Consider the following 25,069-nt stretch of genomic DNA (forward strand, 5'->3'; position numbering starts at 1 on the left):
CCAAAGTATTTGTTACAGTGTGGTATTAGTACTTTTACTCAAGTAAAGGATCTGAATACTTCCTCCACCGCTGGTTCGGACATTTCTCAAGTAGACTGAAGTTTGATTTCCCTGATCACCTTATGGGCCATGATTTAAAACAGGAAGGACAGTAAGGAGAAGTACCAGTACAGTAGCTGCAACACGAGTTCAGGCCTGATGGAGTCATAACTTGCACACATATTCCAGCTCATGTGGATGTAGGCCTAAGCAAACACGCTCAGGTCGTTCTGGCATGAAGGTTAAGCCAAGCTCAGTGCTGATGCTGAAACATGCTGATTGATAAGTAACCTTCAAGTTTGGATGGGCGTTTGGCCCTGGAGCAGTCAAATCAGTACTCTAATCATTTTGGACTTTTCACTTTGAGCCGAACCAAAATTACAGGTGTGAAACCTGTAACCAAATGGCTGAAATTTGGTCCGACCAAAAGAGGTAGTCTCACTCTGGATCAAACTGAACCATGGTCCGGTTCGTTTATAGTGTGAAGGCAGTTTTTGGAAGTTTTCGGACCAAATACAGGAAGCTCTGGCAGGCTATCATCGTGTTATAAGACTGGGGAAGCTTCTTAAAAGGTGCTCCAAGCGACGTCACGTGTTTTTTAGGCTACAACATTTTTTGTCACATACAGCAAACTTCTGCTCACTATCCACTAGCTGCCTGTCCCCTGAACACACTGTAAAAAACATCTCCTCACTATCTGCTAGCTGCCTGTCCCCTGAACACACTGTAAAAAACATCTCCTCACTATCTGCTAGCTGCCTGTCCCCTGAACACACTGTAAAAAACATCTCCTCACTATCTGCTAGCTGCCTGTCCCCTGAACACACTGTAAAAAACATCTCCTCACTATCTGCTAGCTGCCTGTCCCCTGAACACACTGTAAAAAACATCTCCTCACTATCTGCTAGCTGCCTGTCCCCTGAACACACTGTAAAAAACATCTCCTCACTATCTGCTAGCTGCCTGTCCCCTGAACACACTGTAAAAAACATCTCCTCACTATCTGCTAGCTGCCTGTCCCCTGAACACACTGTAAAAAAAACGTGGTCTCTGTAGACAGCTCAGGCTCCACACACGACAACAAAAACAAACTGCGCCAACCTGCACCACCAAACATAAACAGTGTTCTAGCCAATAACCGACAAGAAGGGGTTGGGGGGGTATGAGGAGGAGGGAGGGGCGAGCTAGCCTCCGTTTTGTTTGACAATACTTTGAACGTCAACAAGAAGTGACGTCACCCAACATCTCTTAGAGCACCTTTAAGGAAAAGCTTAGTGCTCAGTGTGTATGTGAGAGTGTGTGTGACGGTGTCGGCTATCAGAGCTGAGAATACATCAGCAGTTGACTTGTTAAGTGGGAGTAAATGTACAGCGTAGGATCCGTTTGTATAAATAACTGATGCAGAAAGAAAGTTCCCGTGTCTTGCTTCTCAACATTTCAACATAACAAAAAGACAGTAGGGAGAGGGAGAGAGAGAGAGAGAGAGGGTACAAGAGCTGGTTTGAGATTTTGCATTCTGCTTCAGCTCAACAGGATTAGCCAGTAGGTCATAAATCATCTACTGGCTTAAAGGAGAATTCCACCAAAAATGCATTTCAACAAAGTAATAAACAGTTTATTGATCTCTATATGGATTTTGTTTCTCCCACATTCCTCACAGGGAGGTCAGAATCCGCAGCCCTGGTGCAGGTAAGAATTCAGTGTCTTGCTCGAGGACTCCTCAGCAGGGTGGATGTTTACTGGAGCTGAGGCATCATTTAGGGACATCCTGCTAAAAAATACTCCTAAATGCTGTATCCACACTGTAATAGCCTAACAGATGTTGTTCTGCACCAGAAGAGAGAGAGAATGATTTAGGGGTCAGGTAGGGGAAGCAAGTCAGTACAGATGACTTTTGGAGATCAGCAAGGTAGAAAAGAGTTAAGCTATTTAGGGCCACGTAGGTAGACCGATGTTTTGGCGTTTGACTGGGAGCCAGTGGCGGTCACAGGTCTCTGGAGCGGCTGAGTTTTGTCCATACTGAAGTTTATTGAGGACTTTGGTAGTGTTGCCATAGAGGACGCTGTAGCAGTAATTGAGCCTGGATGTGATGAAGGCATGAATGAGTTTCTACAGCAGAAAATGACAGTTTAGAGGAGGACCTGGTTAGGGGTTACGGGGGAGTTAGGTCCAATAATTATGATTTCAGATTGATCGCAGTGGAGTTTTATGCAGCCCGTTTTTAACTATCTGTGGGTGGGCGTTGAGCAGGTGGCGGCAAACAGGGACTCTGAGAAGACGTATAGATAGGCTATGTATCGCACCACCCACACGCACGTGCATGCATGAGGCAAACAAACAGGGACCCACTCAGAAAAACAGCTTCATAGTGCTACTGAAGGTCAAACATTTCAGAGGGAACCTTTAAGCAATAGTGCGTTCCGTTTGTACTCTGACCTTGGATTTCCGAGCTCGGAACTCTGACAACCACCGTGTTCTCCGAGCTCAAAATCCAACGTGGCTGCCCTGTGCATCAACAGTTGTGAAAGCTGTAGTAACGTACATATATATAAGCACTTCTGTGTTATTTGTGTCTCGCTAAAAATCAGTCACTGTCCATATTCTGTGGACATGTTGGTACGCTGTTTGTAAGCACAACAAGCAGCGTAACGCGTTGTTATGAACTGGCCTTGCTAACAATAGCTAACCCGGAAAAAGCTAATGAAAACAATGAAAATCGGACTTTTAAATGGAGCGCATTCAGCTCGGGTGCGACGTCATTCCCAGCTTCGGCTTCCAAGTTCCGAGGTAAACGGAACGCACTAGAAGGGTTAGGGGTTAAGCACCTTTCATTTTCTAAAAGCATGTCAGTCTATTGTGACTAGTCAGTAAGAATTTGGGATAAACTCTGAAATATCTTTGACCAAGAACGACATAGAAAATTGTGACATAAGAACCCTATAACTGAGCGCACATACATACATGCCATTGTGTTATACTTTCAATAATTAATGACAATTGCTTATAATTTATGCTCCTGTCTCTTGGAACTAAATTTGTCAATGTTGTCCTCCTTCATATGATTTTCAGACTGGGCCAAGCAGCGGTGTATCAACACAGGTAACATCACGCACATATTAAAAGACAGATTATAGCTATTCCTGAACAGTTTTATTAATTTCATATCTAACTGCAGATCACCTCTAGTTTGAGAGAGAGAGGAGTGTTTTCACATTCAATTACACAGTGCCTTACTTCAGTTCCCCATCTGAAAAGGTAGAGGCTTTAGATAAGGCAAGAGGAGCAAAACCTGCAAGCGATAGAAGTCAAACAGTTACAGAGTACAACCTGGATTTAGACATATTTGAAACATATTGTAATCCATACAGTATGATGAACCAAAAGGGCATGTCGTATAATACCACATGAATTTACATCAATTTCCAGCCTGAAAATAAATGGCCCCAGATATCTTTTAAAAAACAAAACAAAAAAAAACCTTTTCCCTCCCCCATTGTTTTAAATTCAGAGCCAGTAACCCCAGTGGGTCACCTCACCTGTCAACCCTGAACAATCAAAAATCATCAAAGGTGATCTTAAATCTAGATATCCCAATGTGTGTGCATTAGGACAATGGTGACGTAAACAAAATATGGTCTGTTGGAACTAAATTTAAGGCTCATCACCAAGTTGTTTTCCCCACAAAGCAGCGGCAACATGTTTTCCACCACGTTGTTTGAGAGGACATTGTTTTCAGCTTTATTCAGTCAGTCCAGTTCATGAAAAGTACCGAGAATGCGATGAAAAAAAACGAAATTAAAAAAAACAACCTCTTACACATACTTAAAAAAGGTACAACGGGCATTCATCCATCTTCCCCTCTACATCTGGTTATGTGCAACAACAGCGCCAAGTCGTTTGGTCCCTCTTCCAAAAAAAGACAAACATAACAAGTACCAAAACATTCCATTAGAAGTGATTGAAATCTGTTTATAGCAAAGTTACATAAAAATGGCACAGTCACACAGAAAATAAGACATTGATAACCACTATATTATCTGAAAGTAACCCATTGCAGCTCCTTATCAAAGCTCACACCCAGTCGGATTCTTCAAGACCAACGCGGACACACCGCCCCGCCTACTTGTGTACATCTAAGCAGAGGGAGTTAGCGATGACCTAAATATATTTTCCTCCAATAACTTGTGCTGTAACATCCAGAAAGAACGCAATGGATCCTGAACTACACAGAACTGTTCTGTAAGAGATAGTGTGTGCATGCATTTCTAAAATGCAAAGCTTAATCCCAGTTGATGCTCAAACCCAGCGCCACACCTAAAAAAAAAAAAAATTCCAACTAAAATCCCTTTTTACTAGTAATTCTATTCATATATATATGTAAATATATTTTACATTTTTGTGTCCCTGTTAAAAGTACCTTACATTTTTCATATCATATACATTTATGACTGGCTATTGTCTCAATCAATCACAATAATATGACCTCTTGGACAATAATTTCAGGTACATTCAGGACTTTTCTGTAAAAAGTCTTACAATTTTCTTTACAATTCATTAAAAATACAGAGGAGCAAAAATATTGGTGATACGACAGTCCACTGTCCTGCAGAGGCTGTGACCGTAGCGCAATAGAGTCTGTCTTCTACACAGCTAAAGATAATTTCACACGTCCGTCCCCCCCCCACCCCACCCTCCTAAATGCTTCATTCTGTACGTATCTCTGTCTCTGGCCTCTGCATGGCCATGTCAGTCTGGATGAAGGCTCCCTGGCCCAGTGCTGTGGAGTACGCTCTGTTGCTGTGGCTCACTGTGAACCCAGGGCCGGGATAGGAGCCGGAGCCTCCACGTTTTTGAACAGGGGCCTGAGGCTGAGGTACTGGGTGGTAATCGTCCAAGTTATCGTAGTGGGACAGCACTGTCTTTGTGCCGTGTTTCTGATATGAGAAGTCCCTGTCCAGGTCGGGGTTGCCCTGGCTGTAGTGCTGCTGCTCCCGGACGCTGTGGGAGCGCTCCAGTTTGGAGCGGGCCTGCTGTTCCCTGGGCGCGGATGCCTGGTCCTCTGTACTGTGGTAGCTGCTTGGCGGTTTCGCTTTACTCTGGTGGTGGTCAGAATCCGGGCACTCGTAACGTGGCTGGAAGTTCCACTTGTTGGGATACTCCTGCTGCCAGTGTTTAGACCTGCTGCCGTCCCCGGCCAGCTTGTCGTCTCCGGTCTCGTACTTGGCCTCGTGCCGGCCGCTCTCCTGCTGATGGGACAGACTGTGGCTCAGAGTAGCTGGAAGGGAGTGGGAGGACTGGCATTTCTTGGTACTGCTATGCTTGGCGAGGCCGTCTGACTTGTCGCCCACTGCGCTGCCCTGGACAAGCTTGTCGGTCTCCATGTACATGAGGACGTCAGCGTCTGACACCATGTGCCTGGGCAGGTAGCGGCCGTCTTTGCTCTCGGCAGCAACCAGCACAGCTTTGCCTGGGTCAGACTTGCTGCGCAGGTGCAGGGTTTCATAGCTAGGTATATCTGCTGGTGCAAACATGCCGACGTTGTCGTACTGGGAGAGGACAGGGCCTTTAATCTTCTGTCTGGCCCTGCTCTCCCTGCGGATGGAGTGCATGCGGAGCCTTTCGCACTCCTCGGGGTCCCAAACGAGGTAAGCAGCAGCTTCCTTGGCCCCGTGACTGGGGGGCATGTCCCTGCTCACAAAGCTGTGCTCCTTACCAGGTGGGATGACATGGCGAGCGAGGTAGTGGTACCCGGTCGCCTTTCCGCCCTGTCGACCAGCAGCGGCTCCCGGATCTCGGCCGCCATGGGAGTGGAGGTGTCGGACTCGGATGGTGCCGTAAGGGTCAATGTCGTAGTAAGGCGCCTCCAAAGGGCTCGAACCAGAGTATGGACTGTAGCGATACTGAACCCGTCCGTTCTCAAAGTAAGGCTGCAGCTGGGTGACGTGGTAGTCGGTCTGTGAGGACTGCTGCGGGGGCTGCTGCGGGGGCTGCTGGTAGGCTTTGCACTGATACGTGGGCCGATGGTAGAAGAACATCTCGTCATCTGGAGGAACTTCAGTCCTTTGGATGGGCACTGAGCGGATAGTGGAAGGAACATGGAGCGAGTGTACTCTGCGAATGGTGGGATAGCCTTGGTTTCTGTCATGGCTATAACCCTGATGCCCCGGCCCCGGAGACACGTACACGCTGCGGGGGTTTCCTCTGGACTTCATAGAGTGGTGGTGGGACCCGGGGCCTAAAGTGCTGTATCTGTTGTCTAGTCGGGCACTGTAAGGTATCTGAGGCTCTGATTTGGACACACAGGAGAGGTGTGGGGGGACGCTGTCGGGCCGGAAGTGGTGTGGCATGGACTGCGGGCCCAGCGGAACCGGCCTCTGGTGGTAGTATGCAGCTCCTGGAGGCTCAATTAAGACCGGTTCTCCTTTAGCGTGGTACAGGTAGGCTGGCTGGTGCGTGGAAGATTTACGAGGAGAAGGGGGATGGTGAGGCAGGGCATCCTCTAGATGGCTAGGCACCGGGCCTTCACCCAGAATATAGGAGGCTTCACTTTGGCTGAGTGCAGCTGTGGCCAGTTTGCTCTCTATGGTGCGGACAGGAGGGGCTGGAGGTGTGGGTCCGTACACGTTGTGGTACTTTGCAGACTCTGTACAGGGCTGTACCGGCTTTATGGCCTCCCAAGGTTTCTCAACAGGCTCAGCAGAGGTGGGGGCCACTCTTGCGCTGGCCTTCGAGGGGAGCTGAGGTTGTGTTTGGGGCTGGACCTGTGTCTGAGGCGGTGTTGGAAGAGGCTGTATCTGAGCTGGGCTCTGTTGCTGAGTTTTTTGCGTTTGATGCTTGGGCAGTGAGACTGCATGCCTCTTGGGCTTTTGAATTGCTGGAGGGGGCTGCTCTGATGGTTTTGGAAGGACAGGGGGTGGTGCAGTCTCCTCTGGTTTGACCTGTGAACAAACAACAAAACAGAGCCTTGTTTACTGAGGAAAGTCTACAAAAAACAAGCTGAGCATTGCTGCAGCGGGACAAGAGGTTTTCTTATCTGGTGAACATCAAAGAAACTACACATACGACAACCCCCATGGCAAATGTTTTGACACATTTGGTATTTTTTCTGTATGCCACAAACATTTTTCCCGCTCCATCTCTCTGCTGAGCCCCGTTCACTTAAGAGCGGCAGTTGAACTGTATTTCACACCATGATTGTTAAATTTGCAATTAATCCGCAGTTCACATGGGTGCTGAACAGTAGGGGCAGTCTGTTTCACTACTGTATATTCAACATCACTGACAATTTATTGATCAATAGAATGTATTTTAAAATATAAAAAAAACATTACACTTCATAATGTTTTGTATTCATAAGACTATTGTATTACTGTACAAATTAGCTGTTAAAAACAGGAATAGCAATTACCTTATGTAAGTCATTCCTAAATCTTAAAATGTAAGAGCAAAATGTGCTCCTTGGGAAAGAGTTACAGAATTTTGTGCTTTTCTTGACATGAATGAAGACATTTTAACCATACATTTGTGCCTAAAAATGTATCAGAATGCAGGAAATTAAGTCTTTGACTCTCAACATTTTGTTGGGAGGACCCCCAGACCTAACACTTCATGTCTCCCCCCCCCCAAAGGCCCATTCTGAGCCAAAATACACCTAGCTGAGCATAAAGACTGGGACCGTTAAATAGCTGGCCACCAAAGGTTAAAAAAATCCACCTACCAGTTCCTTCCTTTCTAAAGCTACAACTAATTAACACGTTCTATCTATCGATGTGTGAAAGTGGCCAGTTACAGTGACTTCAGAGAGTCTCTAATGGTCGCCTGGCAACCTCACTGTGATGACAAGACTCCAGGAAGACATATAAGATATAACGTGTTAATTAGTGAGCTTTAGAGGTGCTGGTAGGAGGATTTTTTAAACCTATGGACAGAGCCCGGCTAGCTTTCCCCCTGGTTCCAGTCTTTTTGCTAAGCTAAGCTAACCGTCTGCTGGCTGTAGCCTCAAATGGCCTGGATAGAGATGAGAGTGGTATCGGTCCTTTTTAGCTAACTCTCGGCAAGAAAGCAAATAAGTGTACCTCTCAAAATATAACTCATCCTTTAAGGCTTGTTGCTTGTGTTATGCTGCGTAGCAATTATTGATCTATTTCAATCACGCTTACTGCAGCTCAACATGATGACCCTTAATAATTTCTTTAAGTACTAGCCTACATATGAAAGTGATATGACACGTACCTCAGGAACAAGCTGTGGTAAGACTCTAGTATCTTTGCAGCTGCCACTGGGGAAGGTGGCTGGAGTGGTACTAGATGAGCTGGGACGGACTGGGGCCTGTCCTAGGACCTGTCCTGGGGCCTGTCCTTGGGCCGGTCCTGGGACAGGCTGCTGCCTTTCGGGACTTTTCCTGATCGGAGAAGTCAGGTTGGTTGAACTGGCGACTGGGGCACACTTGTAACAAGGAGTGTCTGGTGGGGTGGAGTCTGTTTCTGGCTGTGTTGCAGGTGGAGTCGTAGAGGACTCGGTACTGGCTGGCGGCTTGGTAATCGTGCTGGTAAACTCTAGAGGCTGCTGTTTGATTGTAGGACTGGAAGTGGAGGGACAAGATGAGGCTGGAGTGACGGTCGGAGCAGTGCTGTGTGGTGGCGGGGAACTTCCTGTTCCTGTTCCCTCGGAGGAGGAAGTGTGGAAATGTGGGACCCGAGGATGTGGCGAGTCCTGGAAATCAGAGGCCTCCTGTTGCAGCAGAGGGGACAGCGGTGTGGAGGGCTCAGAGGACCGGGACTGAGACTGACTGGAGACCTGCTGGGCAGACTCTGCCAGGGCCAGGGCCAACATGCGGGCAGCATTTTTAGGAGGGGGAGGAGGAGGAAGAGGGGCAATAGTGGGAGCTGTAGTGCTGAGGGAACGAGGGGTGAGGTCCTTTGAAGAGTCCGGAGCTACGACTCCTAGCAGGGACACAAAAATACAAGGGATCTATGGTTGAAGAACAAATAAGCAAGAGAGCAGTAGGTGAAGAAAAGAAATGACAGCAGGCAGGCTGGTTAAGGTGCTTCAAGAGTGGGAAAGAGGGGAAAAGTTAAGCGTGGTGCTCAGGCATTATATGAAAAGATGTAGTTAAGATGAAATCCATGCAAACTAAACCTAGAAAAAAAGCAGTTATATAATTAACGGCATGAATTATCACCTTTTTTTTATCTACTTAGTGTAAACTAAACAGTGAAGTCGTGAACATGCCAAAAAATACACTTAAAGGGTAACTTTGTTTTTTTTCTTTTTAACCTGGACCCTATTTGTGTCTATGTAACGGATGGGAACAACAATCTCTAAAATTGGTCCAGTATTAAGCAAGACCACTGCAATGTAACATTAATGGGCAATTGCGCACCTTCAATTCCCATCCATATTCTAAGTGTCTGACAACATTATGAAAAGGATCCCTACAGAGGACGACCTTTTTTTAAAGAGTAAGATCCCTTTTTTAAACATAAAAATGTCACCGAAATGGCTGTCGCCAAACCCACCAGACTCCATTTAATTAAACTGGAATTCTATCATTGTAAAACACACTTCATTCAAAGTGGACAGAAACTAAATAAAACTACCAAAAGCCGTCTTGGTTCATCTTTTCACTGTTCCAACAATCACCACTCTGGTTTGGTTGAAATAAACTCTTAATTCACCCATTTACATGTGGAAATATGCTGGCTCTATACACGCTAAAAGTACTGATTATTTACATGGAGTCTGGTGAGTTTGGCATTGGCAATTTCGGAGCCGTTTGTATTTAAACAAAAAGGATTTTACTTTTTAACAAAAAGGTATATCTCTATAGGGATCCTTTCCATGTTGTCAGACACTTAGAATAATAATATGAGCAAAAACAGAACTTTAGTGGCCGTACAGTGCAGCGCGGTTCACGGCTGCTGGGGACAGCGTTCACGCTCAATACTGGACCAATTTCGTTCACATTAGTCACTCAGACACCAATGCATGGGACAATAGGGTAAAAAAATAAACCTTTAAAAAGGTCATTCTCTGCTCCCTACCATGGTCCTCTTGGCTGCTGGCAGCTGGCGCCTGCTGTATGCTGTCCTCTCCCTTCAGCTCTCGGCTGTCCACGCTGTCACAGCCCGTCAGCTTAGAGTGCAGCTCCATTTGGAAAGCTTCACTTAGCGACGGCTCGGCTGCCCTCAGCAGCACACTGCCCATCAGGGGAGGAGAGTCCTTGACTACTGGAGGAGGAGATAATGGTTGTGGAGAGACAGCCTTTCCAGCTGTATTCTTGTCAGGCATCTCGGTAGCGAAAAGCTCCGAAGATGCAAATGGTGTTAAACTAGTGGTCTTTCCACATTTAATAGGCGACACGGCCTGTGTTGGTTTATCGGTGTAAGAATAGGAAGTGGGCAGTTTCTTGCTTTCCACCTTCTCTCCAGCAGCCAGGCAGAAGTCTGTGGACAACAAGGGGGACATCAAGCTACCCAGGAAGGTAGCAGAGATGAGGTCAGAGCCATTGGTCTTGCCACAGATGCTACCGGGGCTCCTCTTTAGCGTGGAACCCTCAGCCCCAGCGGGTGAATCATCCAGGGGGAAGGCGTAAGAGGTATCGGGGAGACTGCACTGGAAAGACATGGGGTCAAAGTCCAAGGAGGCCATGCCAATGTCTGGCGGGCTGAGGTCCACATCTTCACCTGCCGAGCGGGGAGGGGAGATGAGGGCCGGCACACAGATGGGCCCGTCGTCTCCGTCGCTGTCCTCCGTAGCGTCCAGGTTGTCGTAAGAGTTGCAGTGCTGTCGGCTGTCCAGCAGCTCGCCATTAAATGAAGCTGACAGGGCATCGCTGCTGGAGCGCGGCCGCCGAGGACGGTACAGCTTGGACTCTCCTGAAGGAGGAAACGAATATATTTAGAAACTATTTCTTTTAACAGGCCCTAAGCACAACAGTAGGCTACGCTGTAGAAAGAGCATTTGAAATACGTTACATGTATGTATATGTAATTAGCAAGACTGACTGATTAAACTCGTTATGCTGTGTAAAAGGGAACCGGAAGACACAAATGATTACCTTCAACATTGTGCAGGGAACTCAGTGACTCTTCACTTTTGGCCGATCTTAATGTTGCCGTGTCTCCTCGGCCTCCTGAAACATAGCCATTAAAATGCTTCAGCGTTCAGCCTCGTTTCTGCAAATAAGCTCTTCTCATTGCACAATGGTAAGGCGAAAATTGGACTATTTTCATTCCACGTGGGGAGGAAGGACTCACCGGCGAGAGCCATGGCCTTTAGTTCATTGGGCTCACTGGGGTTGCGGGGCAGCTTGCGCTTGGACATGGAGGAAGACTTGCCCAGGTTGAAGAAAGAACGCCAACTACCCACAGGAGACTTCTTGGATTTAATAGGAGGCCTCTTCCTGTTATTAGAAAATGGTGGTGGAAAAGTAGGCAAAGGAAAAGTTACTTTTACTAACTACTACGATACACAACTCAATGACAACAATCACATTTATCTGTTTTAAGCTGCTTTTTTAAACAGCATCTCCACTTCTAGGACATCTGCCCAAGTCTGAAACTGGAGACAGCCAAGGGACTTATTACCTAACCACATCAAGAATGCCCCCACACTGTCATCATTAAAAAAAAGCCCCTTTTCAGACTTGCCCCCCCCCCAATGTTTTTATGTTTTCATTTAAGACTCTAATCTTGCTATTTTATTTCTATTGTCTTTATTAAATGACTACTGCTTGTTTTAGTTGTATTTGTTTGTAAAGTGACTTTGACAACTGTGAGAAGTCTTCTTCTTCTTATTATTATTTTATTATTAAGTGCTATGAGATACTGCCTAGCTAGTGCAGGAGGAAACTGACTCTGCCTGCAGCCTCACCAGCAACCAGCAGATGGAGCCACTTTCCAGCATTATTATCTAAGCCCAAATTACATTAAAATGCACATCTTTTGCAACACAATCTACAGTAGTCTCTGAGTGTGTGATTTTATATTAATTGGTCTTTTGAAGACAAAGTCACCAAATGGCATAGCAGTAATAGGAGTTAACAAACCTCTCGGTGGGAAACTCGATGACCGTGTGGAACTTTCCCTGCAGGGCCGCCGGACCTTCGCCCACCTCGATGTATTTACTGTCTTCAGTGACTGGAGAGTTGATCTGAGCCTGGGTCCTGGCCTGGGCCTCCTCCAGACTCAGGAGTTTAGTGGAGGGCGATGAAACCAGCAGGGATTTGGGCCGTGACAGCGAGTTGTGACCTGGTGATGTGGAATGGTGTTTATTGCTCAGGTAGAAGCAGCAGTGGGTCGTGGGACAACAATGTGAGAAGAGGTTGTAACTAAGTGATGCGTGTACGTACCTGCGCCCTCTCGTATGAGTGAGCTAAGTTTAGTGCTGAAGAGAACGTCCACATGGTTGAGGATGAACTCCACCACCACCGACTGGATTCGGACTTCCATGAAGGCTGCTGTGCCACTGAAGCACGCAGATTCAATCTGTTTGGACCTGACAACAGTGAAAAGGGAAGAATTGTGTTGGTTTATTAAAGTGCTCTAATTTAAAGAGTGAAAGTGTGTGACTTTTAAAGCTATAGTACGTAGTTTCTGACCCCCCCCCCCCCAATGAGGAATTCTAAGTAATGACAACAACTGTTGGCACGTCCACATGATACAAGCCTTCTGTAATCGCGCACCCCCCCCCCCCAACCTCTCCTCCACACAGTTGCTTGAAACCAAGAAGGACACGGAGGATTAAAAAAACATGATGGACTCTTCAGAAGAGGTCATTATCTTCACTCAATTTTCTGCGCGTCAAAGTCGCTGGACATAGCCATACTGTCTTAATTAGCTTTGTAGCAACTCATTTGGCAATGGCTTGAATGTGACGGATGTTCATTAATATCAAAAAGTTACGCACTAAAGCTTTAAGGTAGTGAATAAAACACAAGTGGTTACATTTTAAATTACATAATTTGTCTAAAATTATTGAGAAAATGCATTTCCAGCATTTGATGTCGTGTTGATCAGCACCCTCCCACAAACAGCTGCTTAAATCCTTCCATTCAGGCAGAATGCACTCTAATTTCTGCTGCACGGAGCCCATTATCACAGCGGATTCAAGTCTGAGAAATCGTTCATGTGAGTAGCATAAAGAAACTACATAAGCTCAACTATGTTTTCACCAAATTGAGTTCCAGTTTGTGCTCTCTTTTTATCATAAATTGAGTTTTGGTGACCTGGTGAGGTTTCACTATAAGCCTTACTACTTACAAAATGATTTTAAGTATATATCATTATAATATTTACAGTGGTTTTTAAATTATATTTTTGGGGGGGTGGGCGCACACAACCCTAAGATGTGTGATTTCTTCCCATGCCTAAGGGTGCAATAATTATTTTATAATTTTTTTTAATGGCCTTATTCTATTTGCTTGCTGCCTACATGCATTTATGTTTACTGAACTAAAGAGTTCATTAAAGAAAGTTGATTAAATGAAAAGAAGACTTACGATATACGATACATTTTTATAGGGTGATGACGTCACATTCAAAAGACAGACAGACAGACATTCAAAGCTTTATTCGAAAACCTTCAATAGAAGCTTTGAATGTATATATATATATACACACACACACACACACACACACACACACACACACACACGCCAATCGGTACAGGCCTAAAAACCATTCCATGCAGCAGGCTGACACCTCACCTGAGCAGGTTGGGTGCCCAGACGATGGCCAGGTTCTTGCTGTGCATGTTGGTGATGTAGCTGAACGCTGCCAGGTGCGAAAGGTGTCTCATCAGGAACTCCAGGGTCCTAGGAATCAAATATTCATTTATTCAAACTTAATTGGCTCCCACTAGTGATATGCAGACTAATGGCCATGATAGAGCTCCTTCTTCAGTACATCAATATTTCACCATGTGCTCAAATCCCAGAGGAATGTTACTTTAAAAAATTTGCATTCGTATGCTTTCACAAAGGACAGAAAATTTAATTCCTCATCTTCAACACAAAGACCAGCTGGGAGCCGTTAAATGATTCCACTCAACGAAAAAGCCATGAACATAACATTAACAGACACACGGCGATGTGAAGACTCAACACAAGGTGTGTGTCTGTAACCTGGCAGTTTCTGAGCCTGCCAACGGGGGGCAGTGTGCCTCTACACTGACCTGTAATGCGGTGGAGGAAGCTGCTGGATGACATCATGGATTTTGATGAGTCGTTCTTCGTCCGTTGCCGCTGACACAGCATCCTTCAGAGTGAAAACAAAGGGAGAGATGGGGAGGTAGGCAGGGTGGGATGAATTCAGCGTATCAACATTAAGCCCCATTCACTTGTCATCCCAGGTTCACAGCGCTACATGGAGCACAGAGGGGGACAGCAGTCTGCAGCCACAATCCCCCCCCCCCCTCTCCTCAGCTGCCATAACAACCAGCAAACATTTACTTTATCTTCAGGGACGCCTCTGCTGTGCTTGGAGAAGATTTTGATTCCAAGTCACCCAGAGAGCGGTTTGCTACATCTGTAATGATAGGGTGTGTCAAGTACAGTGCTATTATTTCAGAGGTGTCCATGACTCATAACTGCAAGAGACATTTGCAGGATTCCTGTAAGATAAATCGGAGGAATTTCCTTTCTTTGCTGTAGAGATCAAGAAGTAATTTGAAATCAATACTGCCAGTCACACCCAATCAGTGTCCTTTTGGGGCATCGGTAAGCACAGAATCTCTGCTGCAATACTTAGACTTCTATCCAGTGGTGGCATGTAGATAAGTACATTTACTCAAGTACTGTACTTAAGTAGTCACTGAGCTTGTAGATAATTTCAACTGTAAAATTACGAATGTTATTGATGCTATTGCTCCCACTAAGATCAAAGCTGTCTCTGGTAAGAAAAGATCTCCATGGAGAAATTTTATAGTTGTGAGAACAGAAAAAAGAGAGTGTCGAAAAGCTGAACGCAGTTGGCGAAAATCTGATCTCCGGGTCCATTATAACACTTATAAAGAGAGACTTCGCATTTATAATCTGGAACTAAGAAATGCAAGGCGGTCCTTCTTCTCTGACATTATTGCCAGAAACAATAATAATTCACGTGCTTTGTTTGCTACTGTTGATAGATTAACTAACCCTCCAGTACCAGTAGCATCGGAACTGTTGTCTACCAAGGCTTGCAATGACTTTGCCTCCTTCTTCACAGACAAAATTCAGAAAATTAGACAAACAGTAAGTGCTTCCATATCAAGTACAGGATATGTGTTGTCACAGTGTGCATGCAAAACAAATTCCAACATGACACAATTTCATACAATCAACCTTAAAAACCTGGAGGACATTATACAACATCTGAAAACCTCCTCCTGTTGCCTTGATATTCTACCAACGGGTGTTTTCAAAAATGTTTTGAATTGTTTGGCTTCAGATCTTCTACAGATTGTAAACACATCTCTGCTCTCAGGTATCTTCCCACAGGCCCTGAAAACTGCAGTCATCAAGCCACTCCTAAAAAAGAACAATCTAGACACGACACTAATGAGCAACTATAGGCCAATATCAAACCTTCCATTTTTAAGTAAAATCATAGAAAAAGTGGTTTGTCAACAACTCAACCTTTTCTTATCGTTAAACAACAGTTTTGATGCCTTCCAGTCAGGTTTTCGACCACACCACAGCACTGAGACGGCTCTTGTTAAAGTCTTTAATGACATCCACTTAAACACAGATAGTGGCAAAATTTCAGTCTTAGTATTACTTGATCTCAGTGCTGCATTTGATACGGTAGACCATGACATATTGCTTGACCGATTGGAAAACTGGGTTGGTCTTTCTGGCTCAGTACTAAAGTGGTTTGAATCCTATTTAAAGAATAGGGACTACTTTGTGTCTGTAGGTAATTATACATCTGAGCATACAAATATGACGTGCGGAGTTCCCAACAAGGCTCAGTTCTGGGGCCTCTTCTGTTCAACATCTACATGCTTCCACTGGCTCAGATTATGGAAAACAACAAAATAAGTTACCATAGTTATGCGGATGACACCCAAATTTACATAACCTTATCACCAGGGAACTATAGCCCAATACAACAATTAAATATGTGCATTGAACAGATTAATGACTGGATGTGCCAGAACTTTCTTAAATTAAATGAAGAAAAACGGAGGTGGTTTTTTTGGGAGCAAAAGAGGAACGATTGAAAGTCAGCGCTCAGCTTCAAGACCAAAATGTTAAAAACAACAGACAAAGCCAGAAATCTTGGTGTAGTCATGGACTCAGACCTGAATTTTAAAAAGCCACATTAACATAATTAAAAAATCAGCCTATTATCACCTTAAAAATATATCAAGGGTTAAAGGACTTATGTCTCAGCAGGATCTGGAAAAACTTGTCCATGCTTTTATCTTCAGTAGACTTGACTACTGTAACGGAGTCTTTACAGGTCTTCCCAAAAACTCAATCAGACAGCTGCAGCTGATTCAGAACGCTGCTGCTCGAGTCCTCACTAAGACCAAGAAAGTGGATCACATCACTCCAGTACTGAAGTCTCTACACTGGCTTCCAGTGCCTCAAAGAATTGATTTCAAAATACTTTTACTGGTTTATAAATCACTAAACGGTTTAGGGCCAAAATACATTTCTGATCTGCTACTACATTATGACCCACCCAGACCTCTCAGGTCGTCTGGGACAGGTCTACTTGTTGTACCCAGAGTCAGAACTAAACAGGGGGAAGCAGCGTTCAGTTTTTATGCTCCACATATCTGGAACAAACTCCCAGAAACCTGCAGGTCCGCGCGAACTCTCAGTTCTTTTAAATCTAAGCTAAAGACCTATCTTTTGATGTTGCTTTTCTTTAAATAATCTATTAACTTTAATTTCTTATACTGCACTGTAACTTTTATTCTTATACTGCACTATCAATTTTATTCTTGTCTTTTAATGTTTTTAATTTGTTTATTAATGTTTTTAAATTGTTTTCAATTGTTTTTAACTGCTCTTTAATGTTTTATGTAAAGCACTTTGAATTGCCCTGTTGCTGAAATGTGCTATACAAATAAAGCTGCCTTGCCTTGCCTTGCCTTAAGTACAACTTTAAGGTACTTGTACTATACTTGAGTCTTCTCTTTTCATGCCACTTTCTACTTCTACTCCGCTACATCTCAGAGAGAAATATTGGACTTTTTACTCCACTACATTCATCTGTTACAGCTTTAGTTACTAGTTACTTTACACATTAAGATTCCTGCACATAAAACACATGTAGTTTATAAAATCTGATGTTTGATTATAAAGTAAACTAGCCACCAAGTCCAGCTGAGATGATGAGACCATTAAACACACGACTGGTTGGATCCTTTACTCTTTCTACAATGGGAGGAGAGTTCTGCATCGACTACTTTTACGTCAAGTACATTTTCCAGATTACCGGTATACTTACATACTTTTACTTAAATAACATTTATAATTTAGGAATTTTACTTCTAACACAGTATTTCTATAGCGTGGTATTAGTACCTTTACCTAAGTAAAGGATCTGAATACTTCTTCCACCTGGTATCTACATGAGTGCAAGAAATCGGTGTGTGAGAAGTGTTTCGACCTGCTAAGGCTTTGCTTACAGAGAATTTCTCGTAGAGCTGGTAGGTGAGCAGGGGGTTGGGCAGCTCTCTGAAGTAGAGCTTGCACAGCGAGCCGACACAGTGGATATCCTGGATGTAGACATCTTTGGTCAGGTCGGGGATCTGCTCAGAGTCAAACTCGTGCCTGATGAAAGAGAAAGAGGGCAAAGGCAGATTCAACTAATGAACTTCTTCTGAAGAAAATGCATCAATAAATGACTGCTGTATAAAATAAAAAGAAAAAAAGCAAGCTGCACTTCAGTAGTGTTTTGGAAGAGAAAATTCAAGATATGTGCCTAAACAACTTAAATTTAGTTTGTGGTAATGATCTAATCTCCGTGTGGCATGTGGTCGAGGGTGTACAGTAGGTTTTATGTTATGTTTTGGTTTCAGAAGTGTGGGCACACAATGAAGTTGAGGTTCCTCATCCAAAAATATCAATATGTGAATGCAATGTATTCACATGAACTGTGTGATATATCGTTTACATCTCAAACCACAAAAATAAATATACAAATGAAATAAATAAAGCAAAGCATGCAAAGAATATTGTTTTAGTCATTAAAACCAATTCTTGTCTCAGGAACACTGCCCTTTACTTAATAAATCATGCAGAGGAGGGTGAGTGGTCTTTTGAGTCCTTAGTAGTGTCTGCCGGTCCTCCTGTCAGTCTGCGTACAGTGCATCCCCAACAAGCTCCACCAATCAGACAGTTAGGACAGCCTCTATCACTGCGTTTAAAGGCTCTGACACACCAACCAGACGGCCAACCATCGGCAGGAAAGCCAGTCGGACTGATCAGTGTCCTCGAGTTGGTCCAAAAAGTGCCTCAGAACACACCGAAGAGACGAGACGTAATACGTCTCCATAACAGCAGGCGGCGCTAATCTGTATTGTTGCCCAAAAAATGAAAACCGGCAGCTGATTGGACGAACGCGTCACATGGGTTTGTTTTCTCATGGCAGCTCGTTCAGAATATGATTTCCTATTGTACTAAAATACTTCACTGAAACATGTTTCTGAAAACATTTTAAGCGAGAAATAGGCCGTGCAGTTGCTGAATCTGTCTTCATGTCAGATCAACAAAGGTCAGTTTAAAAGATTTTCGTCAGATTTTGAGAGACTCTAGTCACGCTCATTCCGCTCGCCGTTTCCAGGTGAGTCCCGACTGCCCTGCTGCCGACTGAACATGTCAGGGCAGCCAAAATAAACGCCGACAGCCCCCAGACTGACGACGGCACGGGACACACCGAACAGACTCGAGTCACCGACCTCGCCAGACTGTCCAGCGGCCGATTATCGGGTTAGTTTGTCAGCGCCTTAAGTAAGCACTCATCCAACCTCAGACTAAAAGTGAACCAAACATCAAGTAGCCTATCCAAACTGCTGAGCATTTAAGCATTTGTTAAATTTTGGAAGCACAGCTTTCTTGAGAGGACAGACGGACAGACAGTAGGGCTGGGCGATATGGAGAAAATCAAATATCACAATATTTTTGACCAAACACCTTGATATTGATACTGCAACGATATTGTAGTGTTGACTAATGGTGCTTTCACAAAATGCCTACACAATGAGATTTTAGATAAATAATCATCAGTAATCTGGATATAATGACTAAGTGGGTAAAGGCAAATAACAGAACAGTTACACCAGTCTGGTAAGTTCAGAACATTACATCACTTTACTGTAATGCAGCCTTTAAAACCAGGAAAAGACACCACTTATTTACATATTACGATATCCAAAATCTAAGACGATATCTAGTCTCATATCACCATATCGATATAATATTGATATACTGCCCAGCTCTAACAGACAGACAGTTAGACAGATAGAAAGTTAGACAGACAGACAGACAGACAGACAGCACAGCTTTTCCTCATGTGTCTGTGTACCTCAAGAAAGCCGTGCTTCCAAAATAAGGGCTACATCTGATTACTGACCTATTGCATGTATTCATGGATTTGGTCATTTTAATACATTTTCAGGTGTTTCTATGACTGAATTTCCAGCTTTTCCAGTATGCATGCGAACGCTTATTTACAGTAACCAGGTTCCTACAATGCATGCAAATGTGTTCTTGAATTACCTGCATTACCCAGTTACTTAAGTGTGTCTGAGGGCACCGTATGTGGCCTGAGATGCCAAACCCAGGGTGAAAACAAATGTTCTAAATGTTCTTGCTGCTGCCCACAAAGCTAATCTTGCTTAGCGTACACTAATAAGTGAAGGTGACCTAGAGAGTGTATCAATATTTCTATGAACTCGTCTCTTGTCTTATCTGGCAGCTTGACAATCAGGGGACACGGTTTATTCAGAGTTTAGAGAGGAAATCAAACTCAAACTGTTGCATATGGTCATCCCCACATCCTATCCTATATATCGACATGTAAACACAGCATTATCCTTACAGCCTCACAGCATAGCAGAACAAAAATATGAACTTATAAAATGGCCACAACACGTATGTTGCCTTTTACAAGCCACAACTGTTGTAAAAGCTCCGATTACCAAAGCACAAGTTCTTATCCTGGTATGACAACATCACATAGTAAAAACTGATGTTGAAAACTGCACGTCATCCTGTTTTATTCTTTTACAGATGCAATAACCCTAGATTGAATTCATATGTTATCAGCCTTTAGATGTGAAGGCACATCCACATTTCTGTGGAAAGGGAATATGCACAGAGTGGAGACTCTGATAAACACTTGAATCAAATGCTGTGATAAACAGGCAGCGTGTCTCCTACCGCAATTTCTGGATATTTGAGGCGATTCCAGAGAGGCGGTACATTCCGTCCACCACACCATGCTTCTCGATGAACTCGGTGCAGCTCTTGAGGACCTGGGGCACTGCAAAGAGAAAAACAGCGTGTCATCACATCGCACATCAGTCAATATTTGTCCAGTCTTTACTGAGAGCTTCCAGGTCAAGAATATGATGAGTTCCTTTTTGAAGAGTGAGTGCAGAGTGGTCAAGGCTAGCGCTCAGGGGGCTTTTTGGACAAGAGGCTGTAGGATCAGAAGGATTACTGAGTGTGGGTGAAAACATTTGAACCATGTAAAGTAGAAACCATATCCAGAAAACCTTTGAGAACATTTCATTTCTCTATGTGGTGCTGTTGGTTGCCCTTTAACCCATTTTCTACACCGATGCAGTTTTTCTGATGAAGCAAATAGAAAAACATGTTGTCAGTGAATGAGGCAGCCAATCATACACTCGGCTTCAAAGCACAATGCCAGTGATGTGTGACAAAAAAAGAATAACCTCAGAAAAACACAGAGCTTCTTAATTCTCCTTCAGCAACCATGAATCATACAGACATGCTATTTCTGTGTGTGTGTGTGTGTGTGTGTGTGTGTGTGTGTGTGTTAGATAAGGATGGTTTCGTGTATGTGTATATGGAGGCTCCCAAGTGTCCCACAGCTCACACATCATTCAGAGGATGACAGAGAGTGGGGCACTCGCCAAAGCAGCTGTTCAGACAGACAAATTCCACACATAGCGAAAGAGAAAACAAGGCGAGATTTGAGGAAACTACATTCTGCACCAGAGGAGAGGACAACGAGGGTGGATAAATCCTCTCCAAGTTCCTCACGTGGGAAAATGTTCTTATGAGGTCCTCTTATCACAAAGATACACAACATGTGTTTGAATGGGGACACAGTGTTGGACTCCCAACAGGAATGAATCCTCTTAGTGCTTCCAACTGATTTAAGTGATGGTTTGATTCCATTAAACGCCACTTTTGAAAGCTCAAATTGACTTAAAAGGCATAGCTCGGATCTTTTGAAGTGTGGTTGTCTGATCTACTTCTCCACAGTCAGTGTATTAGCTCCAGTAGAGTCCCCAGTTTGGAGTACCGTGCCCAAACGCTCCTTGCCTCTAGCCCACAAACTAGAGCTGGGTAATGTATCGATTTTATATCGATATATGAGGCTGGATATCGTGTTGAATTTTAGATATCGTAACATGACGAAGTGTTGCCTTTTCCTGGTTTTAACGGCTGCTCTTTAGTGAAGTGATGTCATTTTCTGAACTTACCAGACTGTTCTAACTGTTCTATTTTTTGTCTTTACCCATTAGTCATTATATCCACATTACTGATGATTATTCATCACAAATCTCATTGTGTTAATATTTTATGAAAGCACCAATAGTCAACCCTACAATATCACCGCGATATCGAGGTATTTGGTCAAAAATATTGTAATATTTGATTTGATTGATTGATTTGCACAATTGATTATGACCCACCACACATTTCTGGTGAGTCGTAAGTTATGATTGAGAGGGATCACTTTGGTATTAGTCTATACATTGTTTTTTGAGGAAAGCACTACATCATTTTAAACCATATATATTGATTTCTTTTTAGGTGGGCCTTTCTTCCGCCTGTAAGTAGATCTCCTTATGTCGGCACCCTTTTATATAGACTACAGTCTATGGCCGGCACACAGACCGACTGTGGGCAGCGCCTTTTCATTTTTCACTTGATTTATGTGAAAGTATCAACTGACATTATAAACACACAACCAGCCTATATGCAAACGGAAATGATGTACGTGTTTATTTGCATATAGAGTGGGGACGTAAGATCTGATCATAAGTGGTCACTGAGGACGCGTTTGGAGACACATTGTACAGAACAAAACACAAGCACCTAGAGCTGTCCACTTGCGATCGGATCACTTATATCGGATTTTAATACCAGGTCAGAACAGACCCTTTAGGTGGTTAGAATATGTTCAGCTGCTGTCTCCGTCCACAGCAGGACATTAGCTTAACTTCCGTGTTGGTACTCCTGTCTGCATCTCCAAACTGGGGGCATGCTGACCGCCATCTACTGTAGCTAATACACTGACTAGTGACTATGGATAAGTACCTTTATCAACCTCACTTTAAAATATTAGAACTATCCCTATAAACCGTTTGGCATTACCGCAGCGGCAGAGTAGAACTGAACATATTTACCTGGGTCATTACCCGAGAGCAATGCATACCAATTGCTTCTATTTCATTTAAATATTTTACAATTATTTATGTTAATTAGCAAAGTTGTGTCAAGGATGTACAGCTGTCTTTAATTTCAATGTTAGGTGGGTTCATTTTACAAGCCCTCAGGGTTTTGGTTTTATCCTACCTTTGCACCTCCTTTTAATTTTATTTTATATGCACAAATAAAGAAAGAAAGAACCCTTTTACACAGAAAAAGGAAGCAGAATGTTAATCACGGCCAGCAGTCTCTGACAGATGAAGGCAGTCTGTGAGAATGTGCAAGTTACTCAGCTTCAAAGCTGAGTCTGAAATTGGTTAGGACTCAGGCTTTGTGAAAAATAACAACGTACCGCTTCTATTTGACCTCCACAGTCTGGATGTGAAAGTGCTTTGTGGAGGAATCCGAAGAAATTTTGGAATTTAATAAAAAAAAACATGTGATACTGTAAGGTGGACTTTTGTAGTACCGAGCTAGAAATGTAGGCACATCCCTTTGATCGCTATTTTGTTGGCATGCCACTCCAAATATGAGGATTTAATGGGAGATTTATGAAAAGAAACATTTATTTTACGGTTCATAGGTTTTGGGATTTTACTTTACCCCCAAGTCTCAGTTTTTTGTTGAAGCAGCTGATAACAACACAGCAAGACGTCTAGCTGTCTGATCAAACAGGACAACATTTTGTTATTGACATTTTTAAGTTTTGTAGTTTTTTTTTGAAAGTTTGATGACATTTAAAGACTATATTGTCAACATCTAACCAACCGTACAGGATGCACAGGGTGTTAACAGGTTTCTTGGCATAAGTGCCGTACATTACAGCTTGAAATGCAGGTTTACTAGTAAAGTGCCACCGCAGTAAAGTAAACTTTATATATATATATATATATATATATATATATATATATATATATATACACACATATTTTTTTAACCTTTATTTATTTATTCATTCAGGGAAGGTTCACTGCCTCTCTTTTGCAGGAACACCCTGATCACATTCAGTTCCACATTCATACCTGGAAGCTGTAAAATACAACCACAGTCTGATCTGCTGGCCACTGAGCAGCTCCACTGGAGCCGTTGGCGTTAAAGGCCTTGCTCAAGGGCACCTTCAACTTACATCCCGGATCTGTCTTTATAGCAGCAGCGTTTCAGTGCTTTATTTATAAATTCCCGGCGCGAGGGGCGCAAGCCTTGAAATGGCGACTGTCGTTTCCAGCGCGAAGGCTCCGCAAGCTGTCGCGGCGCGTGGCCCTCAGAATTTTTGTACCTACGCGTCCCCTGTGCGTGCGCTGCGCTTTCAATTCAACACGGTCGGCTGGGAAGAGCAGGTTTGCCTCTACAAACATCTGTATGATTCTTCATGTACAGACCACCGGGAGTCAAACAGCCTTAAATTTGTGGTAAGAGAGAGACACCACACTGGGAAAAGAAGAAGCATTTTGCTGGAGAGTGTAGAACAACATGAGACATCGTTTTTTGTCAAAGCTAAAAAAAAATAATAAAAAAAACAGCTTCATGGAAAGAGTGGTCTTAACAGTGTTACAGGCAGACAGTCATTTCGATTTGGAGATAAACGTCACATTAATGATTAGAGTAGATCATTGTAATGTTTGGCAGTTTTGTTTGTTTGTACGCCCATCGGTGTGATCTGTGACCAGACAGGATCCCTGTGAGCTAATGTGCTGGTACGATGATGAACCATTCATGTCACACAGAATATGATCCATTAACACGAATAAATGGGTTTTCAAGTGGGTGTCAACATCGGCTATAATGAAGTTATTGATCAAGCAACAGCGGAGCAGCATCGTTAACGCTGGTTCTAGCTGATGTAACAGTGTAATCAGGACACCATTATCCTCCCACTCTGTCACTGAGACCATCACATCATATCACCTACCAGACACAGCGCTGCTGAGAGCCCTGGAAATCAATGGAGCTCCAGCAGCTAAATGTAGGTACGGACTTTAGCCTGGCGGCTATTACCTTAATTACAACCACAAAGGCTGGCAGAGCTGCTATTTACAGACAGTGTGTGCTGTGCATTTTAGAAGATGGTTAATGACGACTTTCATCTAAACTCCATTAGCTCATTAATTGGAATCGAGGAAGCAGCAACAAAAGCATGAATAAGCACTGAGCTCTGGCAGCCATGATGTCACTGGTATACGTTCATAATTACGTTCCATAATTTGAGCCTAATGGATCACTATGCTCCACTGTCTTGGGGCTCTGCCGCAACGTCAGTATGTCATGTCTGCCGTTTAGTCGTTAGTGCAAATGGCACCCATCATCCCCTCAACATTACCACCATCTGGACGGAGATACAGGACTTTAAAAGGAGCTTGGGTTATTTTCCCCTTCTGCCATAGCAGCCCTGAACACACTGCGTCG

At 43.7% G+C, this 25,069-nt stretch overlaps 1 protein-coding gene across 5 annotated transcripts in view; it reads right to left on the minus strand.

Annotated features, from left to right (window-relative positions):
- Positions 1-3,167: 3,167 nt before the first annotated feature.
- The window catches only part of arhgap32b (Rho GTPase activating protein 32b), a 49,856-nt gene continuing 27,954 nt past the window's right edge, over positions 3,168-25,069 (minus strand). For all 5 annotated transcript variants that reach the window (XM_039777387.1, XM_039777386.1, XM_039777385.1 and 2 more), the window contains 11 exons: positions 20,420-20,522; positions 17,665-17,809; positions 14,215-14,297; positions 13,748-13,855; positions 12,392-12,537; positions 12,089-12,290; positions 11,298-11,443; positions 11,099-11,173; positions 10,083-10,916; positions 8,272-8,981; positions 3,168-6,977 (listed from right to left, as the gene is read on the minus strand). In XM_039777387.1, the coding sequence (XP_039633321.1) occupies positions 4,743-6,977; positions 8,272-8,981; positions 10,083-10,916; positions 11,099-11,173; positions 11,298-11,443; positions 12,089-12,290; positions 12,392-12,537; positions 13,748-13,855; positions 14,215-14,297; positions 17,665-17,809; positions 20,420-20,522 (4,787 nt within the window). In that variant the 3' untranslated portion in view covers positions 3,168-4,742. The remainder of the gene's footprint in view (positions 6,978-8,271; positions 8,982-10,082; positions 10,917-11,098; positions 11,174-11,297; positions 11,444-12,088; positions 12,291-12,391; positions 12,538-13,747; positions 13,856-14,214; positions 14,298-17,664; positions 17,810-20,419; positions 20,523-25,069) is intronic.

The sequence above is a fragment of the Perca fluviatilis genome, chromosome 16, assembly GCF_010015445.1.
Source record: "Perca fluviatilis chromosome 16, GENO_Pfluv_1.0, whole genome shotgun sequence".
In the NCBI taxonomy this organism is placed as follows: domain Eukaryota; kingdom Metazoa; phylum Chordata; class Actinopteri; order Perciformes; family Percidae; genus Perca; species Perca fluviatilis.